General features: G+C 36.9%; 1 protein-coding gene across 3 annotated transcripts in view; it reads left to right on the top strand.

Annotated features, from left to right (window-relative positions):
- The window catches only part of msh3 (mutS homolog 3 (E. coli)), a 60,129-nt gene that overhangs the window by 25,714 nt on the left and 16,950 nt on the right, over positions 1-17,465 (top strand). For all 3 annotated transcript variants that reach the window (XR_013784289.1, XR_013784290.1, XM_079418120.1), the window contains exons 13-20: positions 735-867; positions 2,239-2,426; positions 2,607-2,775; positions 9,607-9,671; positions 10,138-10,254; positions 10,475-10,582; positions 11,381-11,495; positions 14,174-14,331. Coding sequence is in view for 1 of the 3 variants with exons in the window: in XM_079418120.1 (XP_079274246.1) it covers positions 735-867; positions 2,239-2,426; positions 2,607-2,775; positions 9,607-9,671; positions 10,138-10,254; positions 10,475-10,582; positions 11,381-11,495; positions 14,174-14,331 (1,053 nt within the window). In the remaining 2 variants the exon portion in view is untranslated. The remainder of the gene's footprint in view (positions 1-734; positions 868-2,238; positions 2,427-2,606; positions 2,776-9,606; positions 9,672-10,137; positions 10,255-10,474; positions 10,583-11,380; positions 11,496-14,173; positions 14,332-17,465) is intronic.

Genomic DNA, 17,465 nt, shown 5'->3' with positions numbered 1-17,465 from the left:
CATGTGGAAAATGGGCATCCGATGACCTCTATAAACTGTTTTATTTCCTAATATTACAGTTTTAACTGTATTTGTGATCAAATATATGTAGTCTTGTTTTAAAAATATTTTGAACTGTATTATACATAGTCACGTCTCAAAAGATGCAGCAAGATATGGGTTAAAATTGTTTACTCACAGTAATAACTGTTTAATAACTGTTAAAAAACAAGATCATGCCCAAAAGTGTCCGCTGGACTTTGGTGGTATCAAAAGGCGTTTTCTGCTGCAAAACAAGCCTTTTGATACCACTGAAGTCCAGTGCACACTTTTGGTCATAAGACTTGTCAACACAGTCTTTTTGTTTTAATATATGATGTTATGAAGTAAAATTAAGTAATGAAGTAAACTGGCCATTCTCTCGGGGGAAAAAAACACCTGTCAGGCCTAATAACCATTTTATAATTAATAGCCTTTATTAAAAGAAAGTGTTTCTTTAAGTACTTTGGTGTAGTAACCCAGAAATATCTTTATTTTGTGTACTGCATCACAACAGAGAAGCACAATGTGATCTGCTGACAGTTACGATCCTGCTTCACTTAGGTGTGCTGTTTGATACAGGCCTTATTTTGTTCTAGTGGTTCATCTCGTTTGTGTACATAGCATTTGTTGACAAATTCCTACAATCCCTACTGATTTGTTTGCTTCTGTTTATACTATTTTTCAAATCCTCTCTCTCTCTCTTTCTCTCTCAGTGATATCCAGGCTCGACAGGAGGCAGTAGCAGAAATTTTGTGCTCGGAGTCCAGTGTCCTTCCCTCTCTCCAGTCTTTGCTAACTCGTCTACCTGACCTCGAGAGGGGACTTTGCAGTATCTACCACAAAAAAGTAAAGCCTGTTTTACCTAAACAATCACTATCTGTTTAAAACAATTCTTACTGCACAGATCCACCAGGAATCCATGCCTTTTCATTTGCAGTTCACACATGCTTTGAATTAGAGTGAACAACAATATATTTTAGACCATAGTGGCCATGGCGGCACTAAAAGTGTCTGTCATGTTCTGTCTGAAAATTAAAACCTCTCAAGACCAGAATTTATTTTAATTGATGGAAAGTTCTATATTTTCCCTGCTTTTTTCATTCCATTTGTGTCTGGAATCAGGCAGGAGGTTGAAGGGAAGGTGCTTTAATGGCGTGTTTCTGTTTAATGGCTCTATTAGCATGATGACAAGAGTGGGAGCAGGAATGGGAATGATTATTGTTTTGTAGAGACAGAAGGTCCTCATTAACCTCGCCTCACCTGCCTGTTTCTGTCATCTCATTGTCCTTCATTTTTATAAACAGACAGTCATCAAAAACAAAATTTAGAATTTATGAAACAAAACATGTTAAAGGTTTATACCGTATGTAGTTTTGGGCTAAAACTTTATCGTTAGTAAGTTGGAAATCATTGAATATTAGGAATGAAACTTAATATTCACCCTGAAAAAAAACAGTATTCCTCAGTATTTAAGCATTTTTGTATTTTTCTTTTGTTTTTCTGCTTCTCATTTACCAGTGGTAGACTGTCAAAGTAGCACTTCCAACATAAATTAAATGTATTTACTGTAAAAAAGGTCAGAAAGTTTTTGCATAGACCTACAGGGGACTTTCACACTGTTTTTAATGAACTCAGAGAGTGGATATGTATTGCCTCATTATGTTTAGTAGGAATGACTAAAGTTGAGCCTTTGGGAAATAGGCTTGATGTTTATAAACATACACAAGATCAAGCAGAGATTTAATTGGCTCCTTGGTGCTTACTGTCATCAAAATATGGAAATTACAGATTGCATAAGCACAAGCCATTGGCATATAATGATTAATGATGCCCAGCTACAACTTACAACTAAGCATTTCATATTTCTTCTGGTAATCGATATATGTATTTTTAAATATTATTATTAATTCATGAAGTAAATCAAGCCCAAGCAAATCATTCATTGAAACTAATCTGCAGAAATAATTTTTTTGTATTTCCACAACTTTGAATGCATTTAAGCACGTGCATGCATGACCACCCACATTTACAGCACTGATTGTTTTCTAAATTGTTTTCTAGTTTTTTGAAGAGCTTACAAAGAGGCAGTTAATTGAACCTGGAGGAAAGTAGCAAGATATAAAATTGATATAACCCCTACTTGACAATACAATGTGTACTTGGCTATATTTTAAAGACATGTTTCTCTGTTTATTTTGATATTTTCTGTCTTGTCAGTGCTCTACTCAGGAATTTTACCTCATCACCAGCACTCTCTCTCGCCTGAGTGCTGAACTTCAAGCCCTCATGCCTGCCATCCAATCACAGCTCAGCTCTGCCCTTCTAAAAAACCTCCTGCTGGACACACCTCAGCTTCTAAGCCCTGCCCACAACTTCTTGAAAGTACTGGATGAGAAAGCTGCAAAGTGAGTTATATCTTTAAACAGTTTGACTTCATGACTATTCACCTAAACCTGCCTTTTTCCAAATCCCTACATAAAATATATATATAACAAGATATTTTTTCATATTGCTGAAAAATGACTTTTATTCTATACAGGTATGTAGCTTTTCTGGTAAAATATCTCTCACACCTATCCTTTTAGGACAGGTAATAAGACAGAGATGTTTGTGGATCTGACTGACTTCCCAGTGATCTGGAACAGAAAAGAAGAAATCCAGAGAGTCCTATCAGACATAATGGAGCAACGGCGAGAGGTTCGCCTAGTGTTAAAAAACCCTTCTTTGGAATACACCACAGTGTCTGGCCAGCAGGTAAAAAGCATCAAGGATCTCTTCTTATTAATGAGTTTCAGGAACTGAGCACAAATATGCTACACTTTATTTTGTGTTAAAGGCACAAGTGCCTTGATGTTGCTGTCAAAAGTGCACAAATTTGTCAAGCTTAAAGGGTTACTCCACCCCAAAATGAAAATTTTGTCATTAATCACTTACCCCCATGTCGTTCCAAACACATAAAAGCTTCGTTCATCTTTGGAACACAATTTAAGAATTTTTGGATGAAAACCGGGAGGCTTGTGACTGTCCCATTGACTGACAAGTAAACAACACTGTCAAGGCCCAGAAAAGTATGAAAGACATCGTCAAAATAGTCCATCTGCCATCATTGGTTCAACTGTAACGTTATGAAGCAACGAGAATAATTTTGTACGCAAAGAAAACAAAAATAACGACTTTATTCAACAATTCGTCTCCTCCGCGTCTCCACACCACACGGGTACACTGTTTTCGTTCAAATCAAAGTGTAAATAAACGTAGAAAATGTATCCGTGTGGTGTGGCTGACACAGAGCAGCGTACACTGTTTGCATCCAGCGGATATTCTCCAAAATGGCGCTATGGTGACGCGGAGGAGACGAATTGCACTGGATAGTAAAATCAGTCAGTTCAATCGGAGTCAGTTGCTGGTTGAAGTTTGAAACAGGTGGAGTTGGAGCTGGACATTGTGGCAAACTTAACTTAAGAAAAGAGACTAAAGTAAAAGAATAAAAGGATGTAACAAGACTAGGTGGGTTTGCTTCTCATCGTGGTGTTAAGTAGCAGCTGGCGTGCAGGCCGAAGCACACTGAAACAACGCTCAAAGAATGCAAAAAGTGATGACAAAAAGCATGGCTAAAAAGCTAGAAGCTAAAAGCATGGTTTGATGGTGTCCTGAGTTTTTAAACTCGGCTTTTGGACACATCCCCACTGGTGTCCTATTAGATACTGTCTTAGCTAGGGGTGTTGCTCTGTTTCTTCTCCCAATCCATAAATCAACATGTTATCTGGTCAGTCATATGGTCCAAATTTTCTTACTCTTGCAGAGTATAATTTTGGACATGATTTCTATAACCAGAATATGATATATTTGACAGAGTATTGATTGGAAGAAAAGTTTCAAGCTAGAATTTCCCCATTCATACATACCAAACATGAATATGAATCCTTAAGCTATTCAATAGTTATTAAAAAGACATACAAAATGAGTGATTAGAACATGATAGTCAAATGTGTGGGTTACATACATAATATGGAGTTATGCATTGAAATGATTAGTTGCTCATAAGTCTGGTTCTTGTCCTGGGTGGGGCAACCCACCCAACAGTCTCTACTAATGATTTTGGTCATGATGTGCTGTGTCTTTGACCATCAATCTTGGTTACTTGCCCCAAATTTTACAATCTCCATCCTGAGTTGGGATTATCAATAATTGTTCTTTTGTGTTAATGTTGTAAGATGTTCTGTGAAAGAGGTGGTTGGTTAGTTTGTTTCAGACTCATGGCGCTAGGGATCTGATTTATGACATCCTTTTGTCTTTTTGTGATATTTCGGCTCCTCATGTTTCAATGTTCTGATCGAATCTTAAATTGTCTGATTTGCTCTGATATCCTACAGCTTTTACGGGTTTGGAATGACATTGGGATAAGTGATTAATTAGAAAATGTTAATTTTGGGGTGGTGTAACCCTTTAACTGTCAAACCTGTTACTTAAGTTATTTTAATAAAACAAATATGGGAAGTCTTTTTTTGTCACAAACTAACTAAAACCTACTGAGAAATAGATTAGTTTAGAATTTAGATTTGTTTAAATGTTTTGCTAAAAAATGTCAAATTCACACAAAAGTAGTGTTTTTCTGAAGAGTTTCAGGTTTTTTTTGTACCCTGTTCATGGAAAGGTGCACCCATGATCTGTCTAATACTGGTGCACAATTTTTTTAATACGAAGGACCAACGAAGGAAAAATCAATCTTGACTGAGGCCAAAAGTAGAATTTTTATTAAAATGACTAACAATATATATGTAATAATTAAACAAAAAAAATTTCCCATTGCAAATTAGATTTCAATGCAAAAATAAAATAAATAAAATTAGAAATAAAGATATGCTTCAAAAGCATGTGTTTTCTTCTCTTTGGAGCCCACAGACCCTGGTTTGGGCATCTCTGTTGTATGTAATGCATTTGCAGCTGTCTTCAATTATGTGACATTATTTGTTTAGTAACAGACCTAATTACTACCTATTCTACATCGTAAATCTTTTTCTAACCTGGAAAAAGCCATTTTACTCATTTTATTCTGTCGTAGATATACTGTTGAATAATACCTTACTAGGAGATGACAACTACAAGGACAGGGTCTGAAATGTTGCAGTTTGTATGCAGCTCCACATCTGTTTCTCCATCTGCTCACTGTTGCTATTCTCTCATGAATACACAACAGTTTTTCCATCTCAGAGTATAGACTCTGGCCATCCCTCTTTCTCCCACCATCTCTAGCTGAGTCTAATATAGCTACGACTTAAAAAAATAAAAAAATGTCTGGTCCACTTGGCTTCTTATTGTTGCCAAGAAGAAACAGTATGACTGACACAGACAATTACGTGCCACATTTTTACATATGATTAGTGATCGACCGATATTGATTTTTTTTTATAACCGATACCAATTATTTGTATGTTTATGTGCCCGATAAGCGATATGCAGAACCGATATTTATTTACTGTTATAAAGTAAATAAATGACTGCGTGAAGCAAGTCCATACTTCACTTTGGTTTTTCCTCCTTTCAGTCATCTTAACAAAAAATGAACTCTAACCACCTGCAAAAGATTCCTGAGGCTTTTAAAAACTCCCAGCCTGGTTCATTACTCAAAACCGCAATCATGGGTAAGACTGCCGACCTGACTGCTGTCCAGAAGGCCATCATTGACACCCTCAAGCAAGAGGGTAAGACACAGAAAGAAATTTCTGAACGAATAGGCTGTTCCCAGAGTGCTGTATCAAGGCACCTCAGTGGGAAGTCTGTGGGAAGGAAAAAGTGTGGCAGAAAACGCAGCACAACGAGAAGAGGTGACCGGACCCTGAGGAAGATTGTGGAAAAGGACCGATTCCAGACCTTGGGGGACCTGCGGAAGCAGTGGACTGAGTCTGGAGTAGAAACATCCAGAGCCACCGTGTACAGGCGTGTGCAGGAAATGGGCTACAGGTGCCGCATTCCCCTGGTCAAGCCACTTTTGAACCAGAAACAGCGGCAGAAGCGCCTGACCTGGGCTACAGAGAAGCAGCACTGGACTGTTGCTCAGCGGATGAAAGCAAATTTTGCATGTCATTCGGAAATCAAGGTGCCAGAGTCTGGAGGAAGACTGGGGAGAGGGAAATGCCAAAATGCCTGAAGTCCAGTGTCAAGTACCCACAGTCAGTGATGCTGGTGTTGGTCCACTGTGTTTTATCAAGGGCAGGGTCAATGCAGCTAGCTATCAGGAGATTTTGGAGCACTTCATGCTTCCATCTGCTGAAAAGCTTTATGGAGATGAAGATTTCATTTTTCAGCACGACCTGGCACCTGCTCACAGTGCCAAAACCACTGGTAAATGGTTTACTGACCATGGTATTACTGTGCTCAATTGGCCTGCCAGCTCTCCTGACCTGAACCCCATAGAGAATCTGTGGGATATTGTGAAGAGAAAGTTGAGAGACGCAAGACCCAACACTCTGGGTGAACTTAAGGCCGCTATCGAAGCATCCTGGGCCTCCATAACACCTCAGCAGTGCCACAGGCTGATTGCCTCCATGCCACGCCGCATTGAAGCAGTCATTTCTGCAAAAGGATTCCCGACCAAGTATTGAGTGCATAACTGAACATAATTATTTGAAGGTTGACTTTTTTTGTATTAAAAACACTTTTCTTTTATTGGTCGGATGAAATATGCTAATTTTTTGAGATAGGAATTTTGGGTTTTCATGAGCTGTATGCCAAAATCATCAATATTAAAACAATAAAAGGCTTGAACTACTTCTTCAGTTGTGTTGTAATGAATCTAAAATATATGAATGTCTAATGTTTATCAGTACATTACAGAAAATAATGAACTTTATCACAATATGCAAATTTTTTGAGAAGGACCTGTATACACCTTTAATTTTTTAAGACTAAAACAAAAGATGGATTCATTATTATTCTTAATTAAAAAGCACAACAACAATAAAACAGTACGTTGACAATGACAAACTAGCTTACATAACATTTATCAACAAAAGCGAATAAGACGAGGCATGGCACAGGACACATCACATGCTGTACTATATACCGAGTATATTACAGAATGTTTAGCAAACTCTAAGGAAGAAAATAAATATTGATATTATTATTTTTTTTAATTAAGGAAAGCCTCCATAGCATAACCTGAGGTAAACGGCAAAGAAAACAAGCTTCTCAAAACGAAAACAAAAAGAAAAGTAAAACTAAACTGGCTTTAGCTGACAGGACTTGCATGTTTTTTCTACAAGAATACCAGCATGTTTACCTTCTCTGGTTTAAGAAGCGGTCTTTTACTTTAGTTTGAAAACAAAATCCTCCATTGCGCTCCGTCCGCGACGCGTACCTTCGCGCTCGTGCTGACGCGGCGAGTATAAACCAGGCTCTACCCACGACGCGCTCGTGCTGAAAGCACCTCTCTTCACGTATCAGTGAAATCTGACTCCTGCTATAATGTGCTGCGGCTGGCAGCGCGCGGTGTATGAAGCAGACGCTTTGGAGCAGCGCAGACCAGGCACTCGTACAAATGCAACCACGTCAAATTTTAACTCGCAAAAAATTACCATTTTGGTCGCAGTCTAGAGCCCTGTCATGTTAAATTTAATCTTCGTATTACAACAATAAAAAACATTTTATTTATAAAAAGCTTTAGTAGCAACACTAATATTAGCAGTAAGCAAAATAAACGTAGAATGTAATGTTTTCAAATGGAGAAAATAAATAAAGGACCGGAGTCATATCAACTTCATTTTTAACTAGTTTTAGTAGGTTTATAAACTGTTTAATAGGCTAAAGAGTGAAGAATAATTCACTGTATAATGTTAATTCACGGAATAATATTCTCTGGAATATTGGAATATAACAAGCATTGTATTTTATTGCATTTCTCAACTGGCATGCTCTAAATTATGCTGCTGACAGCGCGGTTTATCTGTGCATTTACACAGAACTATAGGCTACTCATACTGCGATCGATTGCAGAGATAATAAATAATTAATTTCCATAGCGTTGTATTAATTTAGATGTTTATAAACAAAATAATGGTTATATAGTAAGTGTTAATACAATTTAGGGTGCTTCAAAAAAGTGAATCTTGTTAAAAGTTACATGCAGTGGCAGTGCTGAGCATTTCTTGAGCATCAGCCACTGAGTGAGCTGCAATATGAAAGCGGCTTCACAAGACTAATGATGAACATATAGACAACAGAGAGAGAATTAAATTCAATGCTTTTATTTCCAACATGCAATCATTCATGGCTGTATTATTTAATTCATGCAAAGTTACGTCTTTATTGGGAGAGGACTTGATGGATTATCTACGTGACTCCGACTTCACGAAACTAATAGACCACAGAGAGAGAATTCAATTCAGCGCTTTTATTTCCAACATGCGCTAATTCATGGCTGTGTTATTTCAGGCAAAGTTATATCTTTATAGGGACAGGGCTTGACAGAGTATCTTATTTATCATATTTCTTAGAGCCAAGTTGCATAAACTATATATTAGGCATTTATGTAATGCATCTAATTTGTTCATTGATGACTGTAATATTAAATAGTTTACTAACTACAGCAAATCAAGTACCTGCACGCCGTTGTTGTTGTCTCTTCTCCCCTCAGATGCGCTGCAATTGCGATCCTGCGCGCAATTCTCAAAACGTGTTTATCGGGGAATCCGATATTACAATACCGATATCTGATTATGGAAAAATGCTTAAATATCGGGAAAAATATCGGTGAATCGATATATCGGTCGATCTCTACATATGATATAGGGGCAGGTTTTATATGAATTATAAGTTAATACCATAATAATATACTAGTGTGGGGGGAAAACTCTCTAAAATAATAGCACAACAGTGCTGTACATAAAATTAAAAAAATGTCTACATATTTACAGTTTACACCTAGAAGTTGTGTATAGCCAACCAGTCAGATTAGAGCAAAATCTTGCCTGATTGACAAAGCACTTGCCATTTATTATGCAAAATGCATCAGATGGTCAGTAAACAGAACTGTTCACTTTATCTGAGTGTTTGTGACTTAAATATGCAAATACAGAACTGATTTGATAGCCATCATTAGCAAGACGATGGGAGACTTTAATGGTATAGTCCACCCAAACATGAAAATTCGGTCATCATTTACTCGCTCTTAATTCATGTTGGGCTCCAAACGCTAAGGCATTTGTCAAAATATTTGACAAATATGTTCCACGCTAGAAAGATATTTAAATGCATGTTCCACATCAGAAAGAAAGATACAGTTTTGGAAATTATATGAGGGTGAGTAACTGATGACAGAATTTTTTATTTTTTGGGTGAACAATTCCTTTGGTTTTTAGAGGACAGCACTATTTGTGGTGAAACATCTATGGTTGTTGTAATGTGAAGGTAATAAAATGTTTTTTTTTCTTTTCTGTTTTTTAAAATGAAATGATGATCCTAAATTGTTTTTACATAATTTCAAGTCTTTGCTACTGAATATGACTTTGGATGGTGACCAAATTAAAATTCAAGGTTTACACACGGTCTACAAAGATTTGACAATTGTCTCTTTTTTTATGTGTGCAGTTTCTCATTGAAGTAAAGAACAGTATGTCATCTATAGTCCCGGCAGACTGGGTCAAAATCAGCAGGTGGGCACCATTGTTGATAAATTTGATCACTTGCTCCCTAAAAAGAAACCTATGTACTGTGAGTAAGAGTACATGTACTACTATGTACTCTTAAGAGAACTTCTACCAAATGGCCCTCTCATCATATAAATGTCAAAAGTTTTTTTTTTATCCACCTTATTTTTAACAAATGGTCTAGCCATTTGTAACTCGAATGTGCAAGGCTTCTGGTGTTGGCTGCTTCCAGTTATGTTAGCTGGACAAAAACAGTTCCTCATACTGCTTGATATTGCAAACTGGTGTTTGTTATCATAATATTTTAATTTATTACCATAATCATGCTCACACTGGATAGTAATGCAGTAATTTTTCTAGTAATTTGGCTATATCGGCTAATGATTTCTTGCAGGTTCACTGGAAATAGCTTGCTTATACATTAAAAAATAATGTAGATACAAACCAATAAATGTCTGCTTTTCATCCTCAGCACTAAGGTTGTGGGCCGCTATCACACTCCATTCATTGTGGAGAAACATCGGCGCCTGCAGCAACTACAAGAGCAGCTGGTTATTGACTGCAATCACGAGTGGATCAACTTCCTTCAGTACGTACCTTTGAAATATGACAAAAATCGTTTTTAACTGAAGCCATGTTGATTGGTAGAGATGCTTTCAGCATTTTGTTTCAGTATAGACTTTGAAATCAGGAAGCTGCTGTGTAGTAATTTAATCATATAAAACATGCGTTTTATCCCATCACTTTCTGACCCGGCAGCGTTCTTTATCTCTTTCTCAATAGCCTTCTCTCTTTTTTACCATGTGTAGGCTATTTGGGGACCATTACTATATCCTGAGGAAAGCAGTGTGTCACCTAGCAACCATGGACTGCCTCTTTTCATTGGCTCAGGTTGCTAAAGAAAATAATTACTGCAGGTGTGGTAATGAATTTGGCTTTTTATTCCCGTATTCTCTGCTGACTTCCTGTCATCTCTCATATTGCACAAGCATGCATATTCTCTCATAGATTACCTAGTTCATCAAATTGAATACACTAAGCTTTGTTTCTAAGGCCTGTCTTTAGTGTTCTATTCCTTTTGAACATTCAAATGTCAGATACGTGCAGTTCTGGGAACAATTTTAGGGACTTTTCCCAGTCTTAAAGCATTTTTTGGCACACTGAAGTGCAATAAAATCAATCATTTCCGAGCATCTACAAAGAAGCTCTATTTCTCTATTGTGTTTGGTGAGATGTGCATAAAGCATCTTACATAAGCTTTCATAGATGAACGAGAGTAAGGGGACCCTGGAGCCCCCACATCTCCGTCTCTCCCTGGCCCGAATTGAGTCCAACAGTAGGATGAATCCCACCCCCATGCAGTATAGAGCCCACTCCATATTCCTCTGACAGTCTGTGTGGGGGAGTGGATTTGACTTTGGAAAGCAGAGGTTTCCGCCAACTACTCCCCCTCTGCTCCTTAACGCCTCCCCCTCCTGCCTGTTCTGCAGAGCACCAGAGCTTATCCTCTCCCTCTGGACTTTTCAAAAGTGTGTTGAGCTGATACCATAATTTCCAACTCTTAAATGTAAGGTGTTGTGCCAATATGGTGTTCCTAAAACTTCATATTGGCGAATTCATTCTTGATTTTTTTTTTTTTTTGTCAGCTTATCTAATTGTGAATACTCTTCTTAATTGATGTCTAAAGCATCTTTTTTTGCATGTCTTGAGCACAGGCCTGAGGTTCTTGAAGATAAAAGTCAGATTTTGATCACGGCAGGCAAGCATCCGGTCATCACCTCGCTAATGGGAGATGAGGGTCAATATGTCCCCAATGACACTCACTTACAGGTGACAGTTTTTTTAATACTGTTATTGTGTTATAACGGATTAGTTGACCTAGAATGTTTCTTCAAACCTGTATGGATTTCTTTTTCATGTGCAACACACATTTTAACAAAAGGAGCAATGTGCTGGTAACTCTTTTAAAGCTCCAAAAGCAGCATAAATCCATAAGTCCATATGACTCACGCACTATATTCCAATCCTCTGATAAGAGATATATTTAGATATTAAACTGATGCATGATGTACATTCCTGATATGAAGCTGATATTTAAAAAATGAAATCTGTAATACTGAGTAGCTGTAAAATGAATTTCCAATTTTTTTGCATTTAGATTGTCTGTATGGTTATTCAATGCTCATTTTTTTATAAAAAAAAAAAGTAGTTTAAAGTGAAAAGTGGCGTGACATACGACCAAGTATGGTGACCCATACTTGGAATTTGTGCTCTGCATTTACCGATTCATAGTGCACACACACAGCAGTGAACACACACACACCGTGAACACACACCCGGAGCAGTGGGCAGCCATTTATGCTGCGGCGCCCAGGGAGAAGTTGAGGGTTCGGTGTCTTGCTCAAGGGCACCTCAGTCGTGGTATTGAGGGTGGAGAGAGCGCTGTACATACACTCCCCCCACCTACAATTCCTGCCGGAGCTGAGACTCGAACTCGCAACCTTTGGATTACGAGTCCGACTCTCTAACCATTAGGCCACGACTGTTTAATATTGGTCCATCCCTGTCTCTGATAGAGTAAGTTATTCCCTGATAAATCTTTTCCTGCAGGGAGTTGTTAACCGCTGTTCTCAAGAGCCGGATGAGTCTGGTTCATTCACACTGGTTTTTGTGAACTGGATAAACTGATTCATTGACGGACCATCTCAAAATAACGATTCACTCACCTATTCGGTTTCATTCTAGCATTGCGGAAATTGCACACTTTACTTGAGACACATATTCATGAGCCATATTAATAATCTGTGCTTCCACATTCTCATTAACAACTCTTTTTCAGAAAATGCCATTGGGGCTTATAGATCTTAGAGATTTTATGAAACTTGATTATTGTTCCAGCGTTTAATTTTAAAATAATGGTGAGGGAATCTGTCTTCATACCAAAGGCTGTGTGGTTGTCTTTCACTGCAGGGTAATCCTTTTTACTTCACCTGTACGAAAATGCTATTGAACCAGCAGCCAAACCTTTTGTATCGGCCACCCACTCTGCCATCCCGATTAGCATATGTTTTTTAATACCTTTGTCACTTCTTTTTCTCCCTTTCTCTTCTCCCACCCACCCAATCACTGGGCTTCCATTCAATGTGTGAGTCAGCCTTTAATAATGAAGCCGTCTTGCTGGGTCACCATACTTTTCTTCACATTACTTGTCATATGCTCATTCACTCAGACATTTTTTTAAAAACCCTTCAACAGACGTTAACCTGTTAAAAATGTCTGAATGTCAACTGTAAAAAAATAGCCATGTGACATCTGCAAACAAATGATGCAATGGTTTTTAAACAAATGGTGTCAATGTGATTTTTACTGCATGATGTCAGTTCCTCTCACATTCACACAGGTGTCCACAGGACGATGAATATGATCCACTTGACTGCCAGAAAGTATACTTTTTTAATGTCTTTCTTGGAAAAAAAATGCCACTTGATGTGATTTTGTTTTTCTACTGCTATGGCATTCATACATTTGAAATGTTGCTGGAGTGTCCAAATACTGTTTGGAACCACTGAATGTCAGTGTTTTTTTAATATAAGATCCATTCAGTTTTTTGATTTTGATTTAAACAATTTTTCTGAATCACTTTTATAATCCCATTCAGTGTTTCTTTAGTCATTTTCTTTAATATAATTTATTTTTATTCCTTGTAAGTTAATATATATTTTTTTAATGAAAACTGTTTAAATAATAAATGGTTTTAGATTTTTGGATTTAGTTATACCCATTTTTGTGTATTTCTGTAGTATATGCTACTGTTCAGAAGTTGTCGGTAATTTTTTGTTTTAGAAAGAAGTCTCCAATGCTCACCGAGGCTCCATGTACCAAAATGCAGTAAAACTTTAAAATTTAAAATTTAAAATGGATTATTTTTTTCTGTGATTGCAAAGCTAGATTTTCAGCAGGCATTATTCCAGTCTTCAGTGTCGCATGATTTTTCAGAAATCATTCTAATATGCTGATTTGGTGCTTATGAAACATTATGAAAAATTGTGGGGGTTTTTTTCAAGATTTTTTGATTAATGGAAAGTTAAAAAGAACAGAATTTATATAAAATGGAAATCTTTTGTAACATTATAAATGTCTTTATTGTCTCTTTTAAGGCATCATTTCTGAATAAAAGTATTATTTAAAAGAAAAAAATCTTACTGACCCAAACTGTTTTGCTGGTGTGTCTATTCTCTTGTCTCTGACCTTTTTTCTATTTCATTATAAATTGATTTCTGCTGGTCGTACTCTTTCATAATAACTGAGCTGTGTTTCCTCAGCGTTTTCTGTCCAGATGATTGAGACCTGACCTTTGTGCTCCATCCCTGAATCCCTCTTTATCTTTGACACTCAAGCAGTCAGCCAGAACATTAGCATCTACATCTGCTTGAACTTTGTTCCGCCTCAAGAATCTTTACTGTAATCTTGCACAAATATTCATCTGATTACCTTTTTTCTGTCTTCAGGGGGATGGCAAGCGAGCCATGATCATCACTGGGCCCAACATGGGTGGCAAGAGCTCTTACATCCGACAGGTTGCTCTGGTGGCAATCATGGCACAGCTGGGATCCTTTGTTCCTGCCAGAGAGGCGTCAGTGGGCATTGTAGATGGCATATATGTCAGGTAACTTCCACCTGCCAAAAACCACCTTCTTCTTAGTGGCTTATAAGCAGTGGGTGAGAAAAGATTATTGTAGTTGTAAAAGGCCTCACTATGAGCATAATGCATATCATTTCCTCTGGTTGTCACAAAATGCATCGGAGATCTTTTAATTGCATATTATCTTCTGATGAAAAGAAATTTCCAAACCTTTTATTCTCTACCGTTCTTATTTCCTGTTTTCAACTTTCTTTCCTAAAGAACAAAGATCACTTTCATAGGAGATTTATCACAGCCTCACCCGATCTGCCATAATGCAGTATTTACTGAGAAATGTCGATAGGTCATTTTCCAAAGGAACAGAAGCTTTGGAAACATCTGTCTTCTTAAACCTGTGGAAAAATCAGCACTTACTGAGATATTGTTTCTTTTGTTTTCTGGCCATTTGAGAGGAAGTTATGTATGACAGCACAAAGCTGAACTTTAGTGACCATGACAACACTTCAGGGGCTTGAATTCAGAATTGAAACCATGCCCACTAGTCTTTTCACAGAACCCCGGTAACCACAGATTACAGAGGCAGGAGTGTGAGTCAAACCTATTCAGACCTTATGCCACATCTTATGCTTGATTTTTAAAGAGCAGAGTAATAATAGATTTTCAGGTCCAGAAAGAAATACCGGTGCTTGCCAGGCAACGAACGACGAGAATGAAAACATTGAGTTTTAATTTAAATACAATTTTGCTCTCTTAAATACATGCAAAAAAACAAAATCGAGTCATAATTCACTTTGCTCATTTTGCAATGGTGTCATTGCTGTTGGTTTGATTTTTAATGGCAAACATTCTCTCCCTTTTTAAGATAGAAATGTAATAATTAAGAAATAAAACTGTAATATTAAATCACAATTAATAAAAAATAACAAGACTAATGTGTGAAACTAATATGTACTGGTTTTGTTGAATTTAATTTTTAAATTATAAATTAATTTGTAATTTTTTTTTTGTATTTTAAAATTAGAATTTTAAAAGCCTAATTTTAAGTTTTATCAAGTTTTGCACATTTATTATTTATTTTTTGCATTTGTTTGGCTTGAATCTTCAAAGGCATTTAGTAGAACATTTTCTCTTTGGTAAGAGAAAAATAACAAAATCAAAACAAATGTATTTGCACATCAAAACCAAGCTTTATTTGTAAAAGGATTTGATGGATATTTCTTGTGAGTGTCAGTGGTAATCTACTATCATCCTGTAATGTGTTCTGAAAACAAAAAAATGGCCTGCCTGTTTCATTTGGGCTTTTTAAGCTTCACTGTCACAGAAATTTATTCAGTGGTGTTTCGCCTCCCTCATAAATTCAAATGAAATATCTAGATTCTTGTCAAGTATGTTAACTAAACCTCTCTTGCTCTTATTTCTTAAGAACTTACGTGAACTTCCAACCCCTCTTTACTTGCTTTAGTCTTTCATTTTGATGTGATTTATTAACATTGTTTACTGTTGTAGGGGTGGATGATTTCTGCTGACTGTGCTAGTCATTAGGCAACCAACATCAACAACATCCACAGCGGTTCACTAATTAGACTCAGATGCAAGTGGAAAATGCCTGAGATCTATTGCAGATTTGAAAATATTTTGTTTAAAGCTAGTATTAATGTAGAATTAATTAAGGTATTTTGTAAATGTTCTTAGCAGCCAGCAGTCTCTTTTATTTTGATGATATGCAACATACACTGACTGAGTGAATTTATTTTACAGTGAAAATGTTTTTTATCTTTTAAGATTTTAAAGCAACATTGCGAGACCGTTCAGCAGGAAGGGGATGTGATGTAGTGTTAGATGTTTTTTTTGACACTACCTCTAAGTCTGTACATACCGTTAACAGTGAAGTGCTGCCTTGTTAATTAACCCAGTCCTGGCACTATTCACGTCAGAAGATAATTGCCTTCATTCCCCAGTGTTGGTTTGTTCCAATTAACAGGTCAAGATCAGGTTTAAACAGCACCCAATTAAGCCTGAAGCGTTCGGTGGCCTATAGTGCATTCTGGTGAAGCAGAAACATTGAATGGTTATCGCATTTGCGTAGTGGGACTGTAGAATGCTGTAAAAGAGTTTACATCCTAAGCAGAGTCAAAAGCCTTTGCAGATGCTTTGACTAGATTTTGGCTTTTCATGTAACAAAGATTTGTGATGCACTCTAACTATTGTTGGGTAGCTGACATTAAATATCTTTGAAAAGTGCACGTCAAGCTTCACTCAATCGAAGATGGTTTTAAAAGGCATTTCTGCAATTCGGTGATAATAATTATCATGCATTATATTATTTAAGAGGAATATTATTAGGAAGTATTATTTATGGAATGTTTAAAAATGTACTTTGTTTAAAATTTTAATTTGTCACACTGCCTGAGGTTTGTCAAAATTCTCACATTTATTATTTATTTATTTTTTGCTTTCATGAAAGCATTGTGCGTCAACTATTCAGGCACAGAAGAAGAATGCTTTTTCATCTCATTTGAAGTGACATGCCCATAATAGCTGTCTAAACTGCAGAAGTCTGCACAGTCCTGAGCATCTGTGTGAGTCTTTGGGCAGACAGACAGTATTTTTAAATGTTTTTCCCCCACTGATGGAACACTTTTATTGAATAGCACTTAAGGTTTGGAAGCTCTTTTCTCCCTCTTTGTTTTGGTTGTGATGGAAACAGGAAGTTGTGCAATTCCAAAAAAAAAGAAACATGAAGCATTTTAAAGTGAAAAAGTAAATCTTTTGTAATAAAGAAAAATATACATTTCCTCTTTGAAATATCTTTGAGTTTCATAGCACCGTCTGACCTTTAATGTGTTTATTATAGCTGTGTTCAGCCTGAGATTGCTTTTATGGCAACCAGACTGCTTCACCGCAGAAACATCTTATTGCTGACGTGACCAATTGTGAATTGTTTCTACAAGAAAAATGTACATAAGCAAGTGTTAAGGTCATTGCATTGAGTTTGAAATTGTCGTATGCGTTTTTTCGTATTCATTATCCTAAAAATTTGTCACGCACAGAAACCTTGCACACTGAGTCCGATGCGTATTAACAAAGACTATAGAATACCCAAGACGTTTAGAATGGGGAAAAATGCAACGCTCAATATGCCCGCTCAACCACAGGAA

Source organism: Barbus barbus (assembly GCF_936440315.1).
Source record: "Barbus barbus genome assembly, chromosome: 6".
Taxonomy (NCBI): Eukaryota; Metazoa; Chordata; class Actinopteri; order Cypriniformes; family Cyprinidae; genus Barbus; species Barbus barbus.
The sequence above is the reverse complement of the archived record's forward strand: the minus strand, read 5'-3'. Positions and strand labels throughout refer to the sequence as shown.